Raw genomic sequence first — 25983 nt, forward strand, 5'->3', positions numbered from 1 at the left:
AGACTAGACACAACCCCCTTCCAAAAATAATACTAGGGGAAACGACCCTGAGAGGAGCAAGCTGCACCGGTCATTTTAAGGCACGAGTCTCAGAGACCTCAGTTAGATTCTTGTGTTTCTAGTTTATTCAACAGAAAAAAAATATTGACCCACTGTGGCTTTGGTGCCTACTTTACCCCATGAGCAACCAGGATCAAGCAGCTTCTATCATATCACACAGAGAAGAAGAAAAGACAAGGGCTTGCTCCAGTTTGCCATCCACAGAGCTTAGGCTCCTTGATCCACAGTAGTGTTTTCTTCTTTCAGAGAGAGAGCACTTGTTGGAAGGGTTGTTAGTGGACATAGGAATGGTTCCCTTCAGTGGGCATAAAGGGGTTGTCAGAAGTAAGAGGAGTGTGTGTTGGGAGGCATCTTATTTAACTTCCCTCTTCAGACCAATTTCACCCACCCTGGGGCAGTTCCCATACAGAACTCAAATTCATTCCTTGTTGAGTCACAGTTTGCCCATTATAGGTGACTGACATCTTTCTGGTGGGGACAGTAACTTTCTCAGGGAACATAGACTTCTTATTAGGGGCCATTGTCTTACTGAGGGTCTCTGTCTGAAAATGCTCAAGGGCTTCCGTTGTCCCTGCAGTGGTCACAGACTGATGGTCCACTGAAGTCATAGTCCTTGCTCCAGGGACCGCAGTGCCCCATAGAGCGACAGTGTGATTTCCAAGGGATCCTGTTTCCCTTCCAAGGGTCATGACTCCACCTCCAGGAACTGAAGTTATATTTTTATGCTTTCCACGGACTTCAGGAGCCTCAGCTTTTCTTCCTGGGGAAAAAAAATGTTAATAATATCAGTGCTCAATGCCTTTGTCACAGCCAGCCTTTCAGAATCAGATATGAAGAATTCATAGCAGATGAGAACCCAAACTGTGGTAAAGGAGTTGAGCTGACCTCTAGAGAAAATCATCATAAAGCACGAGATCCCTACCTCTCCCTTCCTTTCCTGCTAATTACGGGAAGGACTAGAACCCCTCCAATACAGAAGGAACTTGCTCCAAAAATCCAGAATTGGACTTCTGACTGCACCCCCAGCAAGTCCTGTCCCTCAAGGCCTTATTCCTTACTAGTTGAATCCTTAAGCAGAAACCTCCTGCATCTGTACAGGCACCAGGAACAACTCTGAGGACAAGGAGCTCTAGACGGCATGTTGTAAACAATGAGGTTGGAGCCCACCTAAAGACCTGACCTGCCTGAGCTCCAGTCTTGTCCTTAAAAGGAGGATTGTAAACCATCTCTAAGGATTTTCAGCTCTTGCATGCTGGGTTCCATTTCCTAACCGCCAGGGAAACCTCTACTTTTAAAAAAGAAATATCAAAAGAAACCAAATTCCCTTTTCTAGCTCTTGCCCATGAAAGCAGAAGGAAACAGAAAAATAAACTAACATATATTGAGTGTTAACAATGAGCTAGTGCAGTTTTGATTCCATATCTTATTTAGTTCTCATAAGGATGAGTGTAAGAGGAAATAACATTTTACAGATAGGGCAAAGGAAGCTCAAGAAACTCAAATAAGGTTCAAGTGTCCCAACCAAGATTACAGAATACACTGGCTGACATCAAAGTTTGTCTCTCTTCAGTTTCATGTCACCTCATCAAAGAATTTAGACCTAGCAGAATGGACCCACCCGGTGCCTGGTTATGCAAATTCCAAGCACAGTTCCTGGGTCCTTACTACTTACCGTCTTGCAGCAGGAGGTAATTCAATGTGTATAAAAGGGGAAAAGGGCCATTGCCACAGAAAGCTCCCTTGACGTCATCCATGTCCAATGTCCACACCATGGCCCCCCCAAAATGCTCTGCCTTCACAAACTTTGCCTGTAAAAGTAATGGTCAGTCAACATGCTGTACTGCCCATCCTCCACACTGGGTACAATAGCAAAACTAGAAGATGAACTGTCAAGAGGCAACACAGCAGGTGGTTTAGGGTGTAACCTGCATTTAACTCTAGTCTCTATCACTTGTTGGCTATGGGATGTCTGATAAGTTACTAAATTCCTACATGTCCCATTTTCCTCATCTGTAAAAAACTAAAAATGAACAATAACAATTTTAGGATAAAAATTCCTACATAGACTGGGATTGTGGCTCAGCGGTAGAGCGCTCGCCTAGCACAGGCGGGACCTGGGTTCGATTTTCAGCACCACATAAAAATAAAGGCATTGTGTTGTGTCCATCCACACCTAAAAATTAAATACTTTTTTTAAAAAAAAGAATTCCTGCATGCACATACAACATGGATAAAACATGCAGCCGGGCACCGTGGCGCAAGCCTGTAATCCCAACAACTCAGGAGGCTGAGGCAGGAGAATTGCGAGTTCAAAGCCAGCCTCAGCAAAAGCAAGGCATTAAGCAACTCAGTGAGACCCTGTCTCTAAATAAGATATAAAATAGGGCTGGGGGCGTGGTTCAGTGGGCAAGTGCCCCTGAGTTCAATTCCCAGTACTGAAAAAAAAAAAGGAAGGATGAAAACTTGAAGACATTATGCTAATGAAATAAGCCAGACCAAAAATAATAATAACAAATACTGTATGGTTCTACTTATATGAGGGACTTACTTAGAGGAGTCAAATTCAAAGAAACTTACAAATCATAGATCTGCTCAGAAACTTCCCCTTAAAATGCCCACAGATTAAAGACTAAACTCCTTCACCCGCACTTACATCCTTCATTTAAAAAAAAAAAAAAAAAAACTCTGTTTTGCCTACATTCTTTAAACCTGTGACAAACTTTCTACCCCAACAAGTCTTGCCCCCATGCAATCTCCTCCTCCTCCAGCTCACCTCCCTCAGGAAGCCCTCCCTGACTTCCCCATCCCTGCCACGTGTCAGTATATTTCAATGGAGCGCTTGGGATGATCTACCCTGTATTGGTATTCATCTGTTGTACAATCACCTGGTCCAAACTGAAAAGAGAAGATTGTCACTAAAAAGCTGTGTGACTGAGAAATATGTACTCCCTCAGAACTGAAATTGCTTATTTTCAAAATTAGAGAATTGGACTAGATGGGATTATGAGATGCTGCACACATACTTCTCATTCACATTCTGTCTATCTGTGTATCTATCTATCTAGATAATTTATCTCTCTATCTCTCTATCTAAATGAGTGTCCATAGAAGCCAATGAGAATCTATATGCTGGAGCAAGAAAGAAGTCAGGTCTCACCTTCTCCTGGAAGCTCCTGATGTCGTCATAGCCAACCCACTCCTTCCCTTTGTAGGCATACGGGACATGCTGATAGCCAATCCAGTCCTTTCTTGCTTTCTCAAGAAAGGAGCAAATCTGCCAAGAGGACCACAGGTGAGGTCCATGAAGTGCCATGGAGAGAAGCACCATGCCCTGGGGCAGAGAATGCCAGAGACCTCCCCAGGGAATGAGGATGTAGGCTTTCCCACCGCTCACAAAGGATCTCTTCCCCCACCCCCCTCCCAAGTAAGTTTCTCCCTTTACCTGTTTCGTCCTTGGTATTCATGATGGAAAAAGAGAGAGAACAAGGACTGCATGAGCTGCCTAAGAGGCCAAGCCAGGGTCTGGTAAATAATACCAGCATCAAAGTTCTAAGAGGGTCATACCTAACCCTTGACCAGACCTGTCTCTTTTTCAGAGTGTTTTCATAAACAAGTCTCTCCTCAGTTAATTTGCTCTCAATATAAACTTGCCTACATAGGCAGTTATTAAACTAGCACTTGGTCCTCTAGATATTTAAAGGTCTTGAAGGCAGGGACAACCAGGCTGCTACAATCCATCAAGTATGGTGCCCACTGGATGCTCGGCATTGTGCTGGAAACTATACCGCAAGGAAGTAAAGGGGTTCAAGTTGTGCTACAGAGTTAATGTCTAAGCCATTCTTTTTTCTTCAGAGCTTTAAATATTCTGTTAAAGTCTCTTTGACACATGATCTCCTTCCAAAACATTATTTCAACTATGCCACCATTCATAACCATGCTTCACTGAATTAACAGGAAAACACCTTCAGCCATCCAGCATAGAGCAGGGTTTGGAGGGACACTCAGCACTTCCACTACTCTCTGTGGGAAGGTTCTAGTTCTGCATCTGGTGCCCTCCACATCTGTGTCTTTGCACACCAGTCCTATATCTGTGCATCAGGATTCTCCTGTGCTTTGAATCTGCTCAGAGTCCACCTGCTCCATAAGACTTTTCCAGATCTCTATTGCCACACACTCAATTGCCTCTTATCATCTCCTCTCATGTCTTACATTCCCTTGGGTACATGTCTATTAAGGGGGCACTGGAGTAGAGGAAAAAGAACCAGTAATAAAAGATATATTGGAATTGCCTCAAAATAACCTTGTTAGTGGGGAAGCAGGAGGCAGAGAACAGAGAAGAAATAAGATTGGCCATAGATTAATAACTGAGGTTGGGAGCTACACAGAGGTCCCTAACCCCATCACCTCATAATAAGCCAAGATGCCAGCTTGCTTGGTGTACGTCCCTGGAGACGCTGGTCCTGTTGCTACAGCCTGCAACCCATTATCAGAGGGTTCGAGGAGGCGAAAGGTGCGCCCATAGGTGGGGAACCCCATCATGAGCTTCTCTGAAGGTGCCCCAAGGTTCCGCCAGTAATTCATAGCATATGCCTAAAGGTAGAAGAACATAACCCTCCCTGTTACTAAGTGCCAATGTCCTGGGCTCAGTGAAAGATGTCTGGGCCACTTGAGATCTTCCCTTCTCTTACCGAAGATTTCGGGTCCTCAGGAAAAGAGTACAGGGGGCTATTGTGTCCTGTGAACTTTTCCCAGCTTCCATGAAAGTCATAAGACAAGACATTGATAAAATCCAGGAGTCTGAAAGACAAGGCACAGAAAAGGAGATGCAAAGGTTGGGCTGGGCAGAGTTTCAATTCAGATCATCATCGTGCTCACTAGCTACAGAGGTGCACGTGGTCACCTGGGTGTCCCTGCTCTTCCTGCCTTCAGGGCCTGTCCAGGCTGTGCCAGCCACTGAGAGATGGAAAAAAACTGCTGGTTAGGGACAACTGTGCGTCAGGGTCTATGAATCCTGAGAGTATCTGAGGAGGTAGCCAGGAATCAGACAAGAAAGCAAATACATACAGGCCTCACTTGTGCTATCAGAGGTCTGCAGAAATCACCACGAGTAGGAGCAGCACTGTCCTATAGCAGCAGAAACGCTTTTGTCCTTCTACCCCTCAAGGAGCCACTGGAACCCACCCCTCCAGAAGACTTTCATAATGATCAGGTGGACATGAGCATGTGCCAGGTCAGAGGTGTAAGGATTTACACTGATCACCTAATTTAATTTTATCAGGCCAATTCCCTAAGTACCACGCCTTTTTCCATTTTCAAGCTGAAGAATTTGAAACTCAGATGGCGTAACTAATTTGCCTAATGTCACCCAGTTGTGTGAAGGCAGGACTCTCAATCCTGCCTAGCTACAAGATTCACACTAACCTAGAATGAATGAATGAATGAATGAATAAAAGATTCCCACAAACCAACTCCGTTCTCACTGGGTCCCTTGCCTTTCCTCCCACACTGAAACAGCTCTCTCTAGTGCAATCACAATCAGAAACACCACATCCTCTCTTTTTCTGAATCTGTTACCTCATTTGTAAATACATTATTGTTGAGATTCAAGAAAATTTGCGCACAGCCAGCTTGTTCAGAAAGATTTATGTGCTATTCATGTTTACCTTTTTAACTTTTGCCATGGAGATCTGATCTGAAAACTCTGTGTGACTAGGAATTCCTGTTTGGGGCTTTGTGGCTCATGGCTGTCAGCTCATCTGCCCTCTGCTGCCAGCATTTGCTGCATCGTGTTTTTTTATTCCTCCACCACACCTTTCCACCATGATATTCTGCCTTACTTTGAGCCCGAAAAAATGGAGCCAGCTGTCTATGGATTAAGACCTCTGAAACCGTGAGCCCTGAAATAAACGTTTCCTCCTCTACATTGTTCTTGTCAAGTCTTTTTGGTCACAGCAGCAAAAAAAAAAAAAAAAAAAAAAAGTGCTGACTGAAACAGTGCTTGAGCAGCTCTGGGTTCTGGGCTCAAGATGCCCCCTTCCCTCTACTGTCTTTCCCACGACACCCACTCACCTCCCTAGAAGGTTTACATCATAAGATGTTTGGATGATGTGTGGGGCACCAGACACTGCAGCAGAGAGCAGCAGCCTCGGACGATGGGTGAGAAGGGCCTCCTTCTGGAAGGCACTGAGGAGCTCCTGGGAAGAAAGAACCACACAGAACAGTCCCGGAAAGAAAGCATCATCCAGGAAACTTTGACTGAGCTCCTTGAGCACCATCAGGGGACACCATGGTGAGGCAGAAACAGGCCCTGCCCACAGCGTGTGAGGAAGACAGATGAGCCAGCAAGTAGGGATTTGCCAGAGGGAGGCAAATAAACTGCCTGAGGGAGACCAGGAGACTGCACCCAGAAGGCATCACCTAGGCTAGAGGACTGGAGCAAAAACCCCACACAGACAGAGAGAAGAGCAACCACAGGACCCCTGCTCAGCAGCAAGTTGGCCCAGTAGCTCCAGTGTGATGGCAATAGAAGAACATTCTGGTTCTTCTCTCCGGCCCCTGGCCCGGCCTTGTGCTCCCATGAGCCCAAATATGATCAAAAGTAGAACCATTTCTGGATTCTGGAGCTTCCAAACTAGACTTACTTCAATTAAGATAAGAAACTTCCATCGGTCATGCGTGGGGCTGTTCCTCAGTCCAGGGTATAAGAAGAAAAGGTCGAGACCATCAAAGTTGTGTGTCCTCAGGAGGGATATAGCTGAATTAATAAACTTTTCACGGTTGCCGAATGTGTGCAGCATAGAGGTGAACCTGCAGGGAGAGCAGGGCTGAGGCGACACAGCCACCTTCAGGGCCCCTTGCAAGTTTGCCTGCTGCCAAGGCGCTTGGCCTCTCCCTCCTGTCTCCCCAGTAACTACTCCATTCCCTGTGCTGGACCTAGCACTGACATTCTTTCTTGGACTGGACTGGGGAGGAAACATAAGCCAATGGCCTGCACTTCCAGAAGGATCAGTGAGCTCATTTGGGCCTGGGCTGCATAAATTGGCATAAGAGGTCAGGGATCTGATAAGGGGTTTCGGGTCCTTGGCCCTTTTCCTCATTTACTTAACTGACTTTTTTTTTTTTTTCTATTTTAGTTTGTTTTCTCTCCCAAAGTGAAGATACTTTGGGGAAAAATTAGAGCTACTTAAGCTGAATTTCAAGCAATTCTAGGAGTGCTCTGTGGATAATGATTAGAAAATAACCAGACTCAGAGATAGATGGGCCTGGATTCCATTGTCTGCTTGCCACCTCTCAGCTGGGTGCTCTCTGACAGACACTTGGGAGAAATCTGGCAAGTTCCTTAATACCTGGGCCTCTTCTTTTTCTGCTGTCTTGGAATACCAACAACCATTTCATAAGTTTCTCCCCGGTGGCCACGAGGTAATGTGTACAGTTCTCAGCCCAGCATCTGGCATATGGCATGTGTTTGAGCAGGAAAGGAGAAGCCTGGTTTCAGGCTGAACCAGTTGTTAGCTCACACCTGAAACCCTTTCTCCTTCATATCTGAATATTCCTAGCAAGGGGCAACCTCACACATTCCAGGCCACCAGCTCTCTCTCTAAAAGTCCTGCCCCCAGGCCTCAGCCATCTCCACATTGCCTCATGGAGGGTGCAGGGTCGACCAGAGCTCTAAGACGGGCGCTTTATCTTTTCTCGAACACTGCCCTTTGTGGTGGATACCACTGGCTCCATTTATAAAGTGAGAAACCCCAGGCCCTGGGAGGGTTGGGTTTATACTTCTTGTCCTGAACAAAACTCCTCTCCTCAGAAACAAGCAAGACCCCTGCTTCTTATGGAGGTTGAGGGTTCTTTGTGAGTACCCCTTTTTGTCTCTCATTTCCTTTCACTCCCTTTCCCACCAACTGCTGGAACTTCCAGCAATTGGCCCTCCATGAGCCCTTGATCCAGGGCCAGATCAGGACTTGGGGAGGTGTCTGCACTAGCTTTGCTGTCCTCGCAGCCAAGCGGGCTCCCGAGCACGTCTAGCCCCCTGGCTCCACCTTCCAGAGAAGATGATGACAGCAGGGTCTCACCTCAATGTGCCAAAGTTCCACCCTCCGATGGACAGCAGGGTTTTCAGCTCCCTGTTCCTAGGATGTGAAAGAGAGGGTTACTACGCTAGGTCCTCACACCAGCAGGAAGCTACAGTTGTATTGGTTTTTCTTCACTCAATGGAATAACAACAGGAAATGAGGGATGGGAGACAGGGACAGGAAAGGGAGAAGGCTGGTGAAGGGAAGGAGAAAGAAGAGCATAGGATCAGGGAGGAAAGGAAAAGAGGGATTTGCAATTAACCCAAGGGTCATCACAGCTTCACAACTCCAAGGCCACACAAAGTTCACCCAAATCCCTATGTCCCATAATGTTTCCAGAAGAAAAAGAAAGAGTAGTCTGAAATGTTTCTCTTCACTTCTTTTCTTACCTGACAAATATTTATTGAGCAATGACTTTGTGCTACTGACTGAAAGCTCCTTACTTTCAGGAAGCCTGCAACCCTGCCCACCTATGGCCATCAATGCAGTAACAAACCCTCCCTTGGGCAGGGAAAGAACCCAGAAGTTCTGGGAGGGGAGTACTTAAGCAAGCACTTACTGAGCACCAACTCAGTGCAGGTACTGACCTAACTGACTGACTGGGAGACCTAGAGATAAAGGAGGCACTGCCCCTACCCTTGGAGAGCTTGCAGCTTGGGGTTTACAGGTGACAAATGGTAATAAAGACACTCAACATTTGTTGAGCATTTGCAATGTCCATGCCCGCTTTGAACCATTTCAGAATTTCAGATATTAATGATGTTAACATTAATGATGTTAACATCATTAATATCTGAAATCTTCACAACTGGACTCAAATGGGTGAGTGGGGGTTTGCTAGGCAGAGAGGAGAGAGATCATGTTCCGGGGGAGACAACAGCAACTAGCAAGGCAAGGAGGCTAGAAGGAGCTCAAGGTCTTCCTGTCGGTAACAGGGAATTCTTAAATTGGGAATGCTTGAGGACAGGGCTGGAACAACCAGAAGAAAGAGAGCAACTGGAAGAATGGGCTTAATTCCCTTATATCTATAAAGTCTGAAAATACAACCCCACCTCCAATATGAACATACCTCTCCTTGAGTTTGTTGAACTGGGGGTAGAGAATTTTTTCATCTTGGAGAGTCTCGGGAACAATCTGATTGTTGCTCATTGAGGCAAAGGCAAATATCAGGTGGGTGCAGAGAAAGGGATCCAGGTCACGGGGGAAGGTGGAGGCAGATTCAGGGCGTCCAGGTGCCCAGTTGGTGAAATAACATACCAGCTTGTAGGCAGCACCTGATCAGGGACAGCATGCATTAGTTGGCAGAGATCAAGGGAGGGGGCAGGGCCAAGAGGCCACTCTCCCCATCCACATGCCCCAAAGCTTTTTGAGGTCCGGTCCCTTCCCCACTACTCAAGTTCTGGGAGTGGGGAGATGAGTTGTGAAGTCCTGTTCTGACTGGACCCTCCGGTCTGGATCCTGACATAACAGTGAGCAACACAAACTGCAGCTGCATGGAATCAGTAATCCCCCATCTAGGCGCCTGGGCAGGATGGGGCTGCAAGGGACACTCAGTGCAGATGACTTAACAGCCAGAGAATCTCCTTGGCTCTGGAGGGGAGAACACAATTTTCTTACCTTTCTCGTGTTTCATTACAAGAAACAGAGCTGCAGGAAAGAAAGAAAGAGTCACACACAGATTTGTGTACACATCCAGAGTGGGATGCCCTACATACCATCCAGTCAGCAAGTGCCCCCACCAACGGGGCACCATGTCCAGATGCAGATGCACACATGGGGACACACACACCATTCACACATTTCCTCTCCTCTGAGGTTGAGCCAGTGGAGCTAGATCTACATTCCTCTTCTCGCTAATAAAAAGTACTGTACACACACACTTTGCACAGGGACAAGGAGTTAGACGTCCCAGTGAAAGCTCTAAGCCAGTGGATGGAAAGTAGAAGGTACTGGTATCCTGGCTCTTCCCTCGGAGATTCTGATTTAATTGAGCCAAAGTGGAACTCAGGTTTAAAAACGCCAAATATGCAACCAGGTTGGAGAACCACTACTTCCATCCTCCCCCCTCCCGGTTATCTCTGACCCTTCACTATATTCCAACCCATCTCTATCTAATCCAGGCCCCCAGAGTCCCAGGCTGGCTGCTCTACTGAGCACTGAAGAGACAACACACACATGAAGGCTGGTAACTCCCGGACTGAGTGACATTGCTGGAAACTGTCAATACTCACCAACCCATAGCCACAACTTCCCCATCTCGGTGGTTTAACAGCTGTGAGGCCAAAGTTTGGGCCCATTTATAGGAGCTAGCTATAGCCCTGAACAGGCCAACTACACACACACACACACACACACACACACACACACACGCCAGGATCAATGATTTATGAGAGTCACAGTGACCCCAGAACCTCCTGTCCTCCCTCTCCAGAATAGCTGTGGATCTTGGAGCCAACAAAGTCGCAGCCCTTGGCTGACACAAACTGAGTGTCCACCGTGGGCAATGGCAAGGGTAGGGCAGCATTCCTGAGCTCTTCCTGGTTCTCAGTCTCACTTCCTGGTATTCGGCCCCAAGTGGACCGAGTATGGTGGAGAAACACTGTATGAAAATAGTTAAGACTACTGTTACAAGTTTATTGGTTGGGGAAACAGTGTGATATAAACTTTAAAAATTCAGCTTGGACTCAGACTTTTGAATCCAAGACTTGAATCTCACTGTCACTGTTTAGAAGTTTCATAATCATGGACAAGTTACTTAGCCTCTGTGAGATTCAGTTTATAAAATGGAGGTAACAGCTCATACTAATCTTACAGGGTTTATAGAGATTAAAGAAGTAATGCATGAAAATTGTTAGTTCAGGGCTTTGCACTCAAGGGCTCAATAAATGGTTTCTATTATTAGGGATGTCAAAAGGGTTACCCAAAAGAGCTGGATTCTCAAACTCAGATGTTGACACTCACCAGGCAGGTCATGTAAACATGTCAAATGGAGCACTCTTTACATTATTAGAATAGCAGCTGAACCCAGAGACAAACATCTACAGACATGAAGCCTCTTAGGAGACAATGGAGATAAGTATGAATAGGGGCAACTCTGAGCAGCTTGAAATGGTTGTCCTGCAGGGAAATGGGCCCAGGATTGATAGATCCTTTGATTACTCCACAGAAGACAAAAACCTGCATTTGTATGAATCAACAGTGTTTGAGCTAGTATATGGGTCAGTAATGAGCATGTATCGTGAATCTCAAGAGGATGCTAAGTATAAAAAAAATCTAGAATTCACAAGGTAAAAAAAGAACATGGTAAATATGATACTGGATAACTGAGAATCAATTTTTTAAAAATATAGCAACAGTATGAAGATAAACAAAACAGATCTGTCAGTCAGATGCTTTGAGGATTCATCAGTTTTCTTTGTCTGATGCAGAAGTTCTCAACCATGTATCCATCCTCTCAGAGACTTGTGCTAATCCACGTGTACCAACATGAGGTACTAAGCAGATGTCAGTGTAACACACGACAGGGAATAATAAAGACCAGTGATCAAATCTCCATAATACCTATCTTCATTTCTAGTATGAAGAAGCCATGAAAGCTGTTGTTTTAAAATCACTAGCTTGCTTGGATACAATGGAATAAAAATAATCAATGGTACAGAATGTTTGGAGGGGATATTTCACTGAAACTCTGGGAAATCCTGATGGACTGCACCCAACCGAGATGATGTGTCCATTTGTTCACCATCTTTGCCTTCCATTATATACTCAATAAACAGTTCAAAAAATATTCTTTGGGCCTGTGACAGGCCCTGCTGGGCACTAAAAACTTAGTTTCTTCTTTGGTCTAGTGAACAGATTGATCATGTCCCTAGAGCTGAAGTGTGTCTTTTTGGAGAAGTAGCATTATGGGTGCAGTGAGGAAAACAACAACAACAAAAAAGTTTTCTTGTCAGATATGATATCCCATTCCTACCATATACCATACCTGGGGCCAATTGAGTCTCACCTGTGCCCTCCATACCTTTAACTACTATTAGCCTGAATAAAGAGATGAGAATTACACCTCCTGAGGTCCACACTGGGTCAGACTTGGCACAACTTCTACCACTGGGAAGAAGATTCCTGGTGTGTTTAGTTAATTCCAATGACCATGCTCTTACTTGCTTTCCAATTCCTACTTGCCTGCTCTAATTTTTGTTACTGGGTCTGTTTTGATGTCTATTCCTGTTCTGCAACCATTAGCTTGCAGTTGGTTCCTAGGGTCTGGGGCCTGAGTCATCCCAGGCTCCTTCTACTGAACAGCCTGAGGCCTCATGGCTCTGTTACGACCTTCTTAATGTGGAAAGCCTGCCTCTCTCTACTTCTCAGGCTCCCTACCCCACACTGCATCCCCTGCCACCAGAGATTCCACATCACTGAGGTTCCCTACTAAGTTTTTGCCCTTCTACTCACACTTCAGCCAGGACCAACCATTATTGCTCTACCCACCACAGAAGCCAAATTTCTTTGCCAATCTGAACCTTGTTCATATGCACCTGAGTGGGTTCTCTGGGCTCCTATCCTACTGCAGTGCTTGTGGCTGCATCTCAGACCTGACCTCTCCATATCTACAAGTGATTGATGATGCCAAGAATGCCAAAATCTAACAATGGGAGCACAGGAATGACCTCTGCTTAACTCAGGGATGACAATACCAGAGTTGGCAATTACAACTCTGTGTGTATAGCAAATGATAAATAATAAAATGCTGAATGAGCGTTATGTCGAAAATCAGTGTCATGTTGCTCTGTTTGCTCACAATCCTCTCCTTTGAGTTCTTGCTGTCAAAGGGAAAAATAAATGCAATTAATGCTTTTTTTATACTCCCACCTGGATACTTGGAAAATATCCCTCCTCAGTGCTTAGCCTATTCTCCTGACATTTACAAATGTCTTTTACTTGAGAACTAAAGAAATTCTTACAATCAAGTAAAAAAATTCACACATGTAGCTCAAAGTAACTGGCAAGAGTTTATTGAAGGGATAGGAAAAGAGAAAGGGGGGCACTCTCCAGGAGGAGTGGGTCCTCTTAGAGAGAAGAGGGATGAAGGAGACCCTCATCATTATACAAAATACATGTATGAAGATGTGAATTTGGTGTCACCGTACCTTATATATAATCAGAGATATAATAAATTATTGTATAATGATGTATTAAGAATTGTAATGCAAAAAATAAGTAAATAAAAAGAGGGATGTGTGCCTCTTCTGCACTTATTTTATTGGGTATCCCAGAGAAGTTTCCAGAGGCTCACCCAGATTCATCTCTTAACCTTTGACTGACAGCAGAATGGTATTAGACTTTCAAGTCTCCACTACAATGATAACTTTAGGTCACTTAGGCCCATATTGATTGGTTCTTAAAACATAAATTCTTAGATTTTATGGTTAGAAGGAATTATCATTATCTCCCAAGTTTAAGAGCTGGTTTGTTAAAAAAAAAAAAAAAGTCACAAAAAGTCTCCCCCTTCAGGTTAACTTGGTTCCTCTTATTGACATTTCAGCCTGTATTTCTCCTATGGCTAACAGGTAGTTTGCTGAGGAATGTAACATATCCTGTTCACTTAAGCCAGGCAGGGCTGCAGATAAATTGCTTCTTGCAAAAGAAAACATGTGGGGGACCAGCACAGTAAGCCCAGTTTACAGAACTGTGTTCCCACCATTGACATTTGTTCCCTAACACCCATATCTCCTTCCTTTCTAACATGCTGTCCTGAGGAAACATGACTAGAGGTTCCAGCAATTAGAGCTTGGGTGTTTCTGATGCTATAATGTGATTGTGAACTCGTTACATTCCCTGAAGCTAGTGAGATCCCTGAGAATCAGCCCAATGTCTGACACCAGCTAAATCTGGGTAAACCTTCTCCAGTGTTCTTTGGTTCCAAGTATTACTCAAGGAGTGAGCCTTGAGTAGTCCTTGCCAGAAATCAGCAGTGGAATAGTGGATTAGGCTAATAGTGGACTTCAGAATAATTAAATTGAATGGATTCACTTTCACATTCAAAAATTTGAATCAGTGAAATTAAATGCAAGACATTTTCCTTTGTGTGTGATTTTTTTTTTTTTTAAAGAAAAAGGAATAACAGTAGTTTTATTGCTTTGCTACTGAAGGAAATACACTGGGGACACCTGTCCCAGAGTCTGCCATTCTACCTATCAGGGAGAACAGAAGAGCTTTTCAAGAGGTGATTCAAAGGCTACACTCCCCTTGACCCTACCATGTGCCTGACTAGGGTTACAACTCACTGGTTAATTTTGGAGATTTCTATTTCATGTGGTGGGTGAACACCCAAGGACAAAGAGGTGATTTAAAGGCAACATCTCCCACCACCACCACCTTGTGCCTAACAGGGGTCAAAATTCACTTATTAATTTTGGAGATTTCTACTTCATGTGGTGGGTGTCCTCAGGACAAGATTACTCAGCCTAGATAGGGAAGAAGGGTAATCCTGCACCCTCTCCCCAAGATCAGGGTGTTTGTATGCTTTTAAACAAAGCAATTCCATTGCTCCCTGTTGTAGGCAAATTCCATGCTCACTCTACTGAAACTCTTCCCATGACAAAGACCTAATGGACAATTGCCCCAAATGACATCATATTCCTGATTATTTTGAGGTCACCTTCTATTTTGAACTATCTTCTTGGCTCACCATAACATACATTGAAAATTGTGCTGGTCCCTCCTGCGTTACTTTGATTATGTTTTCATGTCTTGTGGCAATCATTAATAGAAGTGAATTGCTCTCATCAGCACAGATACATCTGAAGCCAAAGATGTTTTTCTCTTGTAAAACTTTTCCTTCTGAAATGCTGTTTTATCCACCTTAACACATACACACATTTCCGTGGAGTCTCATCTCTTTCACTTAAGTTTTTTCCTCCACTATTCTTAAGAGGAAAAGAATCCTGAAAATATAATGCCCATGTTATGCCCCTTCCTTATTTCCTCTAAGTAACCACAGAATTTAAGCTTTATCTGCTGACTGGTTCTAATTGGACTCTTAAACATAAATTCTTACAGATTTTATGGTTAGCAAGAATTATCATTATCTCCAAGTTTAAGGAGCTGGTTTGTTTAAAAAAAAAAAAAAGTCACAAAAAGTCTCCCCCTTCAGGTTAACTTGGTTCCTCTTATTGACATTTCAGCCTGTATTTCTCCTATGGCTAACAGGTAGTTTGCTGAGGAATGTAACATATCCTGTTCACTTAAGCCAGGCAGGGCTGCAGATAAATTGCTTCTTGCAAAAGAAAACATGTGGGGGACCAGCACAGTAAGCCCAGTTTACAGAACTGTGTTCCCACCATTGACATTTGTTCCCTAACACCCATATCTCCTTCCTTTCTAACATGCTGTCCTGAGGAAACATGACTAGAGGTTCCAGCAATTAGAGCTTGGGTGTTTCTGATGCTATAATGTGATTGTGAACTCGTTACATTCCCTGAAGCTAGTGAGATCCCTGAGAATCAGCCCAATGTCTGACACCAGCTAAATCTGGGTAAACCTTCTCCAGTGTTCTTTGGTTCCAAGTATTACTCAAGGAGTGAGCCTTGAGTAGTCCTTGCCAGAAATCAGCAGTGGAATAGTGGATTAGGCTAATAGTGGACTTCAGAATAATTAAATTGAATGGATTCACTTTCACATTCAAAAATTTGAATCAGTGAAATTAAATGCAAGACATTTTCCTTTGTGTGTGATTTTTTTTTTTTTTTAAAGAAAAAGGAATAACAGTAGTTTTATTGCTTTGCTACTGAAGGAAATACACTGGGGACACCTGTCCCAGAGTCTGCCATTCTACCTATCAGGGAGAACAGAAGAGCTTTTCAAGAGGTGATTCAAAGGCTACACTCCCCTTGACCCTACCATGTGCCTGACTAGGGTTACAACTCACTGGTTAATTTTGGAGATTTCTATTTCATGTGGTGGGTGAACACCCAAGGACAAAGAGGTGATTTAAAGGCAACATCTCCCACCACCACCACCTTGTGCCTAACAGGGGTCAAAATTCACTTATTAATTTTGGAGATTTCTACTTCATGTGGTGGGTGTCCTCAGGACAAGATTACTCAGCCTAGATAGGGAAGAAGGGTAATCCTGCACCCTCTCCCCAAGATCAGGGTGTTTGTATGCTTTTAAACAAAGCAATTCCATTGCTCCCTGTTGTAGGCAAATTCCATGCTCACTCTACTGAAACTCTTCCCATGACAAAGACCTAATGGACAATTGCCCCAAATGACATCATATTCCTGATTATTTTGAGGTCACCTTCTATTTTGAACTATCTTCTTGGCTCACCATAACATACATTGAAAATTGTGCTGGTCCCTCCTGCGTTACTTTGATTATGTTTTCATGTCTTGTGGCAATCATTAATAGAAGTGAATTGCTCTCATCAGCACAGATACATCTGAAGCCAAAGATGTTTTTCTCTTGTAAAACTTTTCCTTCTGAAATGCTGTTTTATCCACCTTAACACATACACACATTTCCGTGGAGTCTCATCTCTTTCACTTAAGTTTTTTCCTCCACTATTCTTAAGAGGAAAAGAATCCTGAAAATATAATGCCCATGTTATGCCCCTTCCTTATTTCCTCTAAGTAACCACAGAATTTAAGCTTTATCTGCTGACTGGTTCTAATTGGACTCTTAAACATAAATTCTTACAGATTTTATGGTTAGCAAGAATTATCATTATCTCCAAGTTTAAGGAGCTGGTTTGTTTAAAAAAAAAAAAAAAGGTCACAAAGGAGAAGCAGAACTTAATTCCAGTTAATCATCCTACTCCTCCCCAGGAAGTAATAGAACAATGAAGAATGTATTCTTTCCCTTCCCTAACTCTGGGAGATCACATGACTACACATTCCCATGAGAACAGAGAGTTCAGGATTAGCAAGAATGAAATACAGAAGCTTTACTTAGAAATATTTTGCCCATATTCAAACTGCCCCAGTTTTACATGATCTTCCCTAATTTAAACTTGCAAAGTTCCTAAGTATATAATTGATTATATTTTGTTTCAATACAATCAGTAATTTATCTGATTTTAAATGGCAGTGGCCAGTTAAATCCAACCCAAGGAGTAAAGAAACACCTTCATCTCTAAGTAACTATTCTGGGAACTGAGGAAGCAGAGAAAGAGCTGTGGGCTAAGCTGACACTGATAATTCACAGAAGTGGAAATGTGTCTAAGTGCAGATAACATAAAAGCTTCAAAAAAGACAGGCAAACAATGCCTAAACTCTTTATTTAATCAATCGATATTCCTAATTCTCTCCCTGATGCTGGATTGCAAAATTTTAGGAATCTACAAATATAGCAGACTTCCTATGTCCAGAGAAAGGTCAGTCCTCAGGCTGTTTTTTGGGGTAGCAAAGGTGACAAAGATGTCCCTGTAAGAGTCTATGTCAGTTTTCTAACTTCATGGAAATGATTTAAGCTCTCCACCACCCTAAACTTTGCTCTGTGAAGCTATGCCAGAAAAACACTTATATTTCATAAACACAAAGCCATGGGGGTCAGGGAGGCATTATACCAGCACTAGCCAAACTCTTTATTCAGCCATTAAAAATGGACTTCAATTCAGTTTAATGGCAAGGAGCTGTGCAAAACTGCGGTGAGTGTATCCTATCTCTTTGTCAAGTAGTTGGGCTGGATTTTTGCAAATGGAAGCATTTCCCGTAATAATGGTAAATCAAGCTCCATTAAAAAAAATTTAAAGCTGTACCTATCTTTAAGTAGCCTAAGAGCTTACAAGAACCCAGGGATGCCCACATCCCATACCCGACTCAGACACAGCCAATTCATAGAAAACTACACGGGAAGCATAAAATCCTTTTGTCGATTTTTTTTTGTGGGGAGAGATGTGCTTGAGAAAGATGGAAATCAATTCTTTTTAGTCTCCCCCAGAACCAAAAACTATAGATCTTCATGTACACTGAAGTACACATATATATCCACTTGCAAGAAAGTTTTTCCTTCCTGTGACTATAGGATACCAAAATCCAGCCTCCTTCACACTGAGAAACAATGCCTATGAACTACACAGATCTAGGGTATAACATCCAAGGCTCCTCTGTTGTCTCACAAACGGAGGGGTCAGAGGCAAAGGAGTGGGTTCTTAGGTTTACTTTCTTTCTTAAATCCAATCTACTCAGCAACACTTTCAGATCCAGGGGCTGGGAGAGGTTCTGTTGGCACAATATGGTGGATGACCTGATGGTCCCAGCCCACTGTGGTGAGGAGGGAGTGATTGAGCGGAGACCAAGTAGCATCTCTCACAAAATCTCTGTGGGCTCGGCTTCTAAACCTAGAACAAAGAAAAGTGGGGGGAAATGTTTAACATGGTTGAAACAAGAAGAAAAAGCAGACCTGAAGAAGAAAGAGAACCCAACACCCAGGGCACATTTTTTGATGTATTAGATACATTTCACCATCTGTATGGCCTCATCATCAGGAGAGTAGTGTAGCTATCCACAGTGGATGTCATCAGTCATCCAATCCAGTCCTCTATTTTCAGAGATGAAGAAATGGTGGATAGAGCGAGGTAGTGATGTGGGCCAGCGTTAGGCAGCAAATCACGGCAAAGAGGGATGTACAACTCAGATCATCTGTCCAGTGCCTTTTACCCTAGAGCAGGATGCATTTCATATCCACATTCTCCATGTGAAAAGGGTAGACTGCCCCACTGTGGGAGAGGGCTGGAATGCTACTTAGAAATCCCACCCACCACCCATAGTCCTCTATCAGGGACACAGCTGGTGGTGAATCAGCCCAGGACTAGAGAGGTGGTCTATAGTCTGCCTGCTTCCAGCACCAAGGACCCTCAAATACAGATGGAGAAAAATCCCTCCAAAGAGGCAATGCACTTTTTAAAAGAGAAAAAGGACCTCCTTGTCCATTGTTCCTCCTCCCAGATGTGTAGCCCTCCTGTTACACTTACACTTCGGAAAGGCTTGAATCCAGCACAGCAAGTGAGCAGTCTTCACTGAGAGAAGCCAGGAAGGGAATACTAGGAGAGGGCACAGAAGGACATGAAAAGTAAAGTCCACAACTCTAAGACAAAGCCCCAAATGGGCTGGTCCCAGCCAACTGTAAACTGACCCAGAGGAGAAGGCAGCCTGATTCTCACTCTTGGTTAAAGTCTCACTACCAAGTTCCAGGGAAAGATAAGGGAATTGGAGCAAAACCAGGGTTCACAATCATCCTGGCAATGAACCATCCCATCTGGTCCTTCTACTGTTTTAGCAAGAACCCAGGCTTTTTCAACCACACAGTCCTAGAACCCCAAAATTTTAATCATTTTGGGTGTTGAGCAAGAATGAGATCATATTTCAGCCATTTTCAGAAAACCCAAATAAGGAACCTACAGTCTGTACAACCCAAATAAGCAACTACAGTCTCAAGAGATCTTTGATACTTGGAAAACTCAGCTAGAGCACAGCCTACCTTACAGAACAATCATATCTTCTAATGCTTTGCCAACATACGCATCCCCCACACCCCCCTCACCAGCCCGTTCATATCCACCAGACCTCTGATGACAAAGAACAGTACCTGTGTGGGGAGAAGACCAGCCCAGTGACACACTGGGAGTGCACCGCTGAGCTGAGGGAACAGCTTGCATTTTTGGTGTCCACAAGGGAGACAGTCCCATTCTCATCACCTATATAAGAGAGCATGTCACAAGTGATTAAAAGTATGGACTTTGGGGTGAGCCAGAACGAGATTTGAATCCTACTTTCTCACGCTTGAATAAGTTAACCACTCTGAGCATTGGTTTCCTCTTTAGCAAAGTGGAAACAATAAGTCACTGGCTGGCCATAAAAAATTAAGATGAAGTAGTTATGATTTTAGTCCCAAATTGTTACAATATGCAAGCCTCCTTCCCATCACAGCACCATACCACCCACAGTAGAACAAAATACACTACCTAGCAATCCACTCACTTTGTGGCTAATTTCTAGCCATGCCCAGAATAGGGGAGCCAGAGTAATCAGGAATCCAATCAACTGGGGAAAAAAATCATCATCTCCAAGGTTAAACTAAAATGAGCACAATTTATCTAGTATCCAAATGAATCAGTGACATCATGTAGCAAGAGTACGTGCAACATGGATTAGCTCTTCCTCATCCTCCCCTTCCCAGAGTCAATATGCAATCCAGCACGCTGCCTTACCAAAGACAAAGACTTCACTTTGTTGAGGATGCCAAGCCAGGGAGGTAGGAAGGTAGCCAGGGGCATTGCAACCTGCAAAAAATGAGAAGAGAGGTTTGGAACAGAATTCAGAAGAAACAATTTCTCAAAGCAGTCACTCTAAATCCCAGGAGCACTATTTTTCTTTTTCCCAATCCCTTATGCAGTCATGTCCTCTTCCTTGAATCTAATAACCTATATTTATCCATCAGTTTTCTGCTGTTTGTGGGCATGAGTCACAGGAAAGTTTCAAGCAGAATGCATAAAATAACAATTCTAGCCTCTTTGTTCAGCTTTGCAGAGTAAATTGCCCACCCAGGAACCAGCCCTTCTTGATACTCATTGCACAGAATGAAGTTAGCAGAGCCCCAGCAAGAAAGGAGATCATATCACTATGTCACTGTGACTGAGTACCTAGAAACTTTGCTTTGATTCTGGCAAAAAAAAAAAAAAAAAAGGCTCTTCCAGGTAGCTTTCTAGGCCCAGCCTCCCACCTCTGGCTCTCAGACTCACCTATCTGTGATGCTGGCTTGGGAGAGCGGGTATCCCATAGTAAAATCCTATTATCCTAGGAGAAGAAACCGAAAAAAAGGCTTCAGAATCTAAAGAAGCAGCTGTTGGACAGGTTGTGGTTGGAGGAAAGAGGTTATATCTCACCTCACTGCAGGAAAGAAACATGGAGTCCTTGTGGGGAGAGGCAGCAACACAGGTGACCTGTCCAGCATGAGCTGTAAAGGACAGAGAGATACATGACAGAGAAGAGACAGGGAATATTACAAGGCCAGCCTAGATAAAATCAAGGGGCAAGAGGGTGTGAAAAACAGACCTGGTCTCATGATCCAATTTAACATTTTTGTGGGGGCTTACAGATTAGACAAATCTAAGAGAAAAGGTTGATAAATTATACAACCTAAAAGAGCCAGAAGAAAAGTGAATTAGTAAAGATGACGAAGGAGAAATTAGAGCCTTGGTAAGAACAGTGAAGGCATTCTCAATTAGAATATCATGAATGTAGGAGCTAAATAATTCCAGGAAAGCAGTTTTCATACTGGAATACACATACCTCGAGTAATATACAAAAACTTTCAAGGCAGTTGTGGATGCTGAGAGTTTTAAGCAAATCAATTCCTCCCATGTTTTCTTTCCTAAAATTGAACTGTCTGTACTTTCAAAATCACCCTCCAAACAATTTATAAAAGGAACATATACCTCTTGCCCAGCCCAAATCTTCCCATGGTACAATGCTCAGGTGTATAAAAATCTAATAAGAGTCCCAAACTAAGTGTCAAAAGGAAATTTTCCCTAAGAGCCAAAGAACAAAAAAAGTATCTAGGTAAAATTCAGTAAAGGGGACTGATCTTGTTTCAGCTACACCACAAGTTTTAACTTATCTCCCTGTTTCTAATAATGAGAAATGAAAAATAAGATAGATGGTTGTCATAAAGACACATTTAATAAGCTTCTCTATTTATAAATGAAGTCAGACTTTTTCTGATAGAAAATGAAGTTGAATTTGGCCAACTGATTTAACAATGCAGATTGTTTTTTGCCATTAGGTTATTTGATAGATGTTTTACATAAATGAGTTTACTCTGCAAATCCAAAATTTTGACAAATCTATGTTTGGAATAAGCATACAATAAATCATATGCCAGAAATTACCTTCTTTGCAACTACTTAAAAACTCAAAATCTTCTAGGTATCAATTTAAAAAATATATAAGGAAGTGTAGCTTTTAATCTTATTAAGAGATCTACATGCAGAAAAATTTTCAAATCATTGCTACTTGTTAACTAGAGATTGTAAAAACTACCATATCTAAAGTCATTCAACCAGAATTTCCAAGGTAGTCTGAATGTAGCCTCGTCTCAAGGATTAAACTACCTTCCATAGTTGTTTCCTAGCCCTAGAACTCATGGAAAGACAATAGGATGGTTAAGTCAGAAAAGGAATATATGCTCACTTGAAAAAAAGCAAAGCTCTGGACAAACACCATGGCAATATACAAAAGATGAAGAATATATGATTCCTCTACCTCAAAGGACTTGGAATTCACGGGGGAATAAGACATAAACACAAAGTACTGATGAAGAAGATGAAATGGGGAATGTGCCCCCCAAAAGTTAGAATTAACCAAGAATATACCATATATTCAAGAAATAAAAAGCAATTCGGGCATTGTAGCACAGGCCTGTAATTCCAGCTCAGGAGGCTGACAGGGGGATCAGGATCCCAAGTTCAAGGTCAGCCTCAGCAACTTAGCAAGACCCTGCCTCAAAATGAAAAAAACAAAAAGGGCTGAAGATGTGGCTCAGTGGTTAAGTGCCACAGGTTCAATCTCTGGTACTAAAAAAAAAAAAAGTATAGGAGATTTTAAGCACTAACACTTATTGTTTGACTACCTATCACTATTTTCAAGTACAGGATTTTATTTGGGCCCATGCTGAATTAAGCACGTAGAAACTAGAAGTAGAAGGTAAAGGAATTAAGCCCTTGAAAGAACTACAATGATTCTAAATTCATAGCCAAACATATATCAAAGCTCTAGCTGTTATTTTATAAAGAAGGGCTACCTGGGGCTGGGGTTGTAGCTCAGAGGTAGAGTACTCACCTAGCACGGGTGAGGCACTGGCTTTGATCCTTAATACCCCATAAAAATAAAATAAAGATACTGTGCCCACCTATAACTAAAAAACAATTTTAAAAAATGGCTAACCAAACAAAGTCAACTGCTAACACTGTTAATAAAAAAGAGCAACATTAAAGAACAGCACACACATTAATGGCACACTCCAGAAAGCAGACTATTTATGGACATGAATATTCAAAAAAATTCAATATTTAAAATCTCAGGGCTTATTCCATGAGAGTGTCAAGAGTCTACTACACCTGAATTAAGCTACTGCAGTATTCTGGAAGGAAGAATGACAGCAAAAGGGCCTGAATGTCCCAACAAGAAAATGGGACTTCAATCTGCAAGAAAACAATAAAGGACCGATAAGCCAAAGATTATAGATGGAGAGATGAACCACCATTTGTAGAAGGCAAAGCCTAAAACTGAATCGGGCATAAAAGATGGATAAGAAGGTAATTGACCAAATTGAAAAAGACTCAAAAGACCTTGGTGAACAGCTGATAGTGGGGAAATAGGAGGAGTAGAAGAGGACAGAATGTGAACCTTATGTAGCTATGTAGTAACAGAAATAAGGTAATTGAGAAAGAGATATGGAGTAGGTCCTGAAGACTGACTACAGTTTTAGGAAAAAAGCTATCAGGCAGAAAAACAAAAATCATCCTAATATCTAAGCAAAGTTTAAAGATCCCAAATGATTGAATAAAAACAAGACAGCTAAGACCAGGCAAGGAAGCAATACATACCTCGATATGAATTCAAAACTATCTGCTGAGCAAGGTCCCAAATCTTGATGCTAAAAAGCAAAAGAAACAGAAAACAGAAACTTAATCTTGACATATACTATCAATGCAAATATGAACTTCCTTTACCCAACATGTCCCATTTCTTTGCCTCCTGGATTCCCACCATTGTCTATTTACAACAGATTGTCAAATCTCTAAGGAAATCTTATAAACATGCTACAAATTAGTCATTGGGTTCTTATATTGAGCGCCAAACATTACTTAATGAGATTAAGAGGACACTAAAGACACCCAAAGGAAGCTTAAGAAACAGGAATGATGAGAACTGAGACCCACCAGAAGTCTTTGCTACCACTGACAGCTTGTGTGCCAGAGCTCAGGACACTGACTGAAGACACAATGTCATCATGCTCATACTTGCAGAACTTGCTGACAATAAGTGTCTCATTCTCATCCAGCTCCCACAATTCAACAGCACCTGTTGGGGATGGAGTTGGGTGAGATGAAGGGGTGAGGATACATGAGCTTGGATCATACAAAGACAGTAATTCACATCTAGGATTCAAGCAGCCATTGTCACTAAACTAACAAAGTTATTCCTATAATAGCAAAGTTCACATTGAGGACTTAGCTAGCCAACTTCCAGGTCATTTGGTTTTATCCTGCCTTTCTGTTTTGCAAATAACAGCCTAGTCAACTATGTGGGGAGAGCTGCTAGAAAAAGGCAGGGAATGCTGAACTAGTCTTTGAAATCCACTCTTCTCCTTCCAGTGAGAGAACACTGGAAAATCAGTTTCCAGGATGAAGTCTACATAATTGTCTACACAGTCCACTGATGTTAACCCTTCCCAATTAATCAGACACTAATATTTGCTGAACTATTTCAATAAATGTCATGCAGTCTTCATATTCAAGTTCAACTGTCAGAGATGCTCGATCTTTAGTGTCCTACTTTTACATTTGATCAATGCCTGCCAACTTCTAAATGTGGCGTTTTTTAAATGCCAACCCCTCCATTGCTGAGGCTGACATTCAAAACAAAACTGCCGAATGGAGAGAAGTAAAAGAAAAAGGGAAGAAATGGGATGACAGTCTGACTTCAGCACCATCTTCAAAATCAAGATTATCCTTGGTCTGGGCTGCGGAAGTCAGAGAGATTACAAACTGTTTCTTAATTTTATTATGGATTTTTCTAGGAACCCCCATCAGGCAATTTTAGAACTGGAAAAACATACTTTTCATCTACACTAGAGTTCGCGTTTGGAACAACATTCTTAGCTGCTTTTCACCTAGTTCGCGTCTGGAGCAACACTGTCAGCTCCTCCAAGCACTGAGTAAGGGGAAATCAAAGATTGATCCCAGCTGGACCCTAAGCCTACATTCCATCTGGGCGGGGCGTGGTGGGGAAGATAAAGGGAATGACCTCACCTGAATCAGAAGCCACGAGGATACCTCTCTCCCCGACCCAAGTGAGGTCGGCCACTCCGGCCTCCGTCTGGACTCCAGCGGAGCAGAAGCCTTCGTTGGGGGCAGCACACGGGTCCTTGAAAAGCCAGAGGGAGCCAGCCCAGCAGCGGCCACTCAGGCTGGAGGCCCCGAGCAGAAGCGCCCCATCTAGGGGGGGTACAATCTGTCAGCGTGACAGGGGTGGATGGGCTCGTCTCCATGGTGACCGCACAGAACAGCACGCGGGCAGGGTCTGGATCGGAGCTCGGGACTGTGGGGCGGGGTTGGGACACTTCGATGGCGCAAAGCAAGGATCAGGACGGCACGTGGGACGGGGCGGGATGGGAGGGTCAGTCCAGGGTGGGGCGCCCCGGGGCCGGGGCGTGGGAGCTCCCAGGCCCGGGATCTCGGCTCACCAGACCGGTACCGCGCAGCCTCCAACTGCCGTTCCATACAGGCGGGCGCATTAGGGGGAAGGTTCCACTCCCGGGCAGCCGGGGCTACTAGGGGGGGCGGCGTTTCCTTTCGCATCTCCACGGTTCCAAATCCAACCTAAACCCAAACTGTAAGTCTCCGCGATTCAGCTAGAGCAGCAACCCACACGTGGTGCACCTCCGGGCCTCCGCCCCTCTGGAAGCGACGGCAACTCTACTTCTCGCGAGAATTGCTTCTATACTTGCATCCTTCTTTCGGTCGGCCGCCCTCCTGCTACAGGTTCTCAGAGCATTGTACCTATTCTCGCGAGAAGAAGAAGGGCGGGGGGGGGGGAAATCGCCGGAGGAAAGCTGAAGAGGGCGC

The 25983-nt window shown here is 43.5% G+C and overlaps 2 protein-coding genes across 3 annotated transcripts; both read right to left on the reverse strand.

The window, feature by feature from the left end:
• Nucleotides 1–440: 440 nt before the first annotated feature.
• Ovgp1 (oviductal glycoprotein 1) lies at nucleotides 441–10388 on the reverse strand. Its single transcript, XM_026394140.2, is given in 12 exon segments — nucleotides 441–830; nucleotides 833–891; nucleotides 894–947; nucleotides 1733–1868; nucleotides 3218–3334; nucleotides 4465–4650; nucleotides 4749–4857; nucleotides 6130–6254; nucleotides 6702–6867; nucleotides 8133–8189; nucleotides 9202–9406; nucleotides 10364–10388. Coding segments are annotated over 12 exon segments (1629 nt in total).
• A 7005-nt stretch (nucleotides 10389–17393) lies between these two features.
• On the reverse strand, nucleotides 17394–25922 carry Wdr77 (WD repeat domain 77). Of its 2 annotated transcripts, none has more exons than XM_026394103.2 (10): nucleotides 25602–25922; nucleotides 25168–25353; nucleotides 24076–24217; nucleotides 23740–23789; nucleotides 21019–21089; nucleotides 20875–20929; nucleotides 20344–20415; nucleotides 19722–19830; nucleotides 19108–19176; nucleotides 17394–18474 (listed from the first exon to the last, which is right to left on the reverse strand). In XM_026394103.2, the coding sequence occupies exons 1-10, from the start codon at nucleotides 25714–25716 to the stop codon at nucleotides 18315–18317; spliced, it is 1029 nt and encodes a 342-aa protein (XP_026249888.1). In that variant the 5' UTR covers nucleotides 25717–25922; the 3' UTR covers nucleotides 17394–18314. The 2 variants fall into 2 exon arrangements, with proteins under 2 accessions (XP_026249888.1, XP_026249889.1); XM_026394104.2 differs by lacking the exon at nucleotides 17394–18474 and adding an exon at nucleotides 18596–18794.
• Between the last annotated feature and the right edge of the window lie 61 nt (nucleotides 25923–25983).

This window comes from Urocitellus parryii, chromosome 11, assembly GCF_045843805.1.
Source record: "Urocitellus parryii isolate mUroPar1 chromosome 11, mUroPar1.hap1, whole genome shotgun sequence".
Lineage (NCBI taxonomy): Eukaryota > Metazoa > Chordata > Mammalia > Rodentia > Sciuridae > Urocitellus > Urocitellus parryii.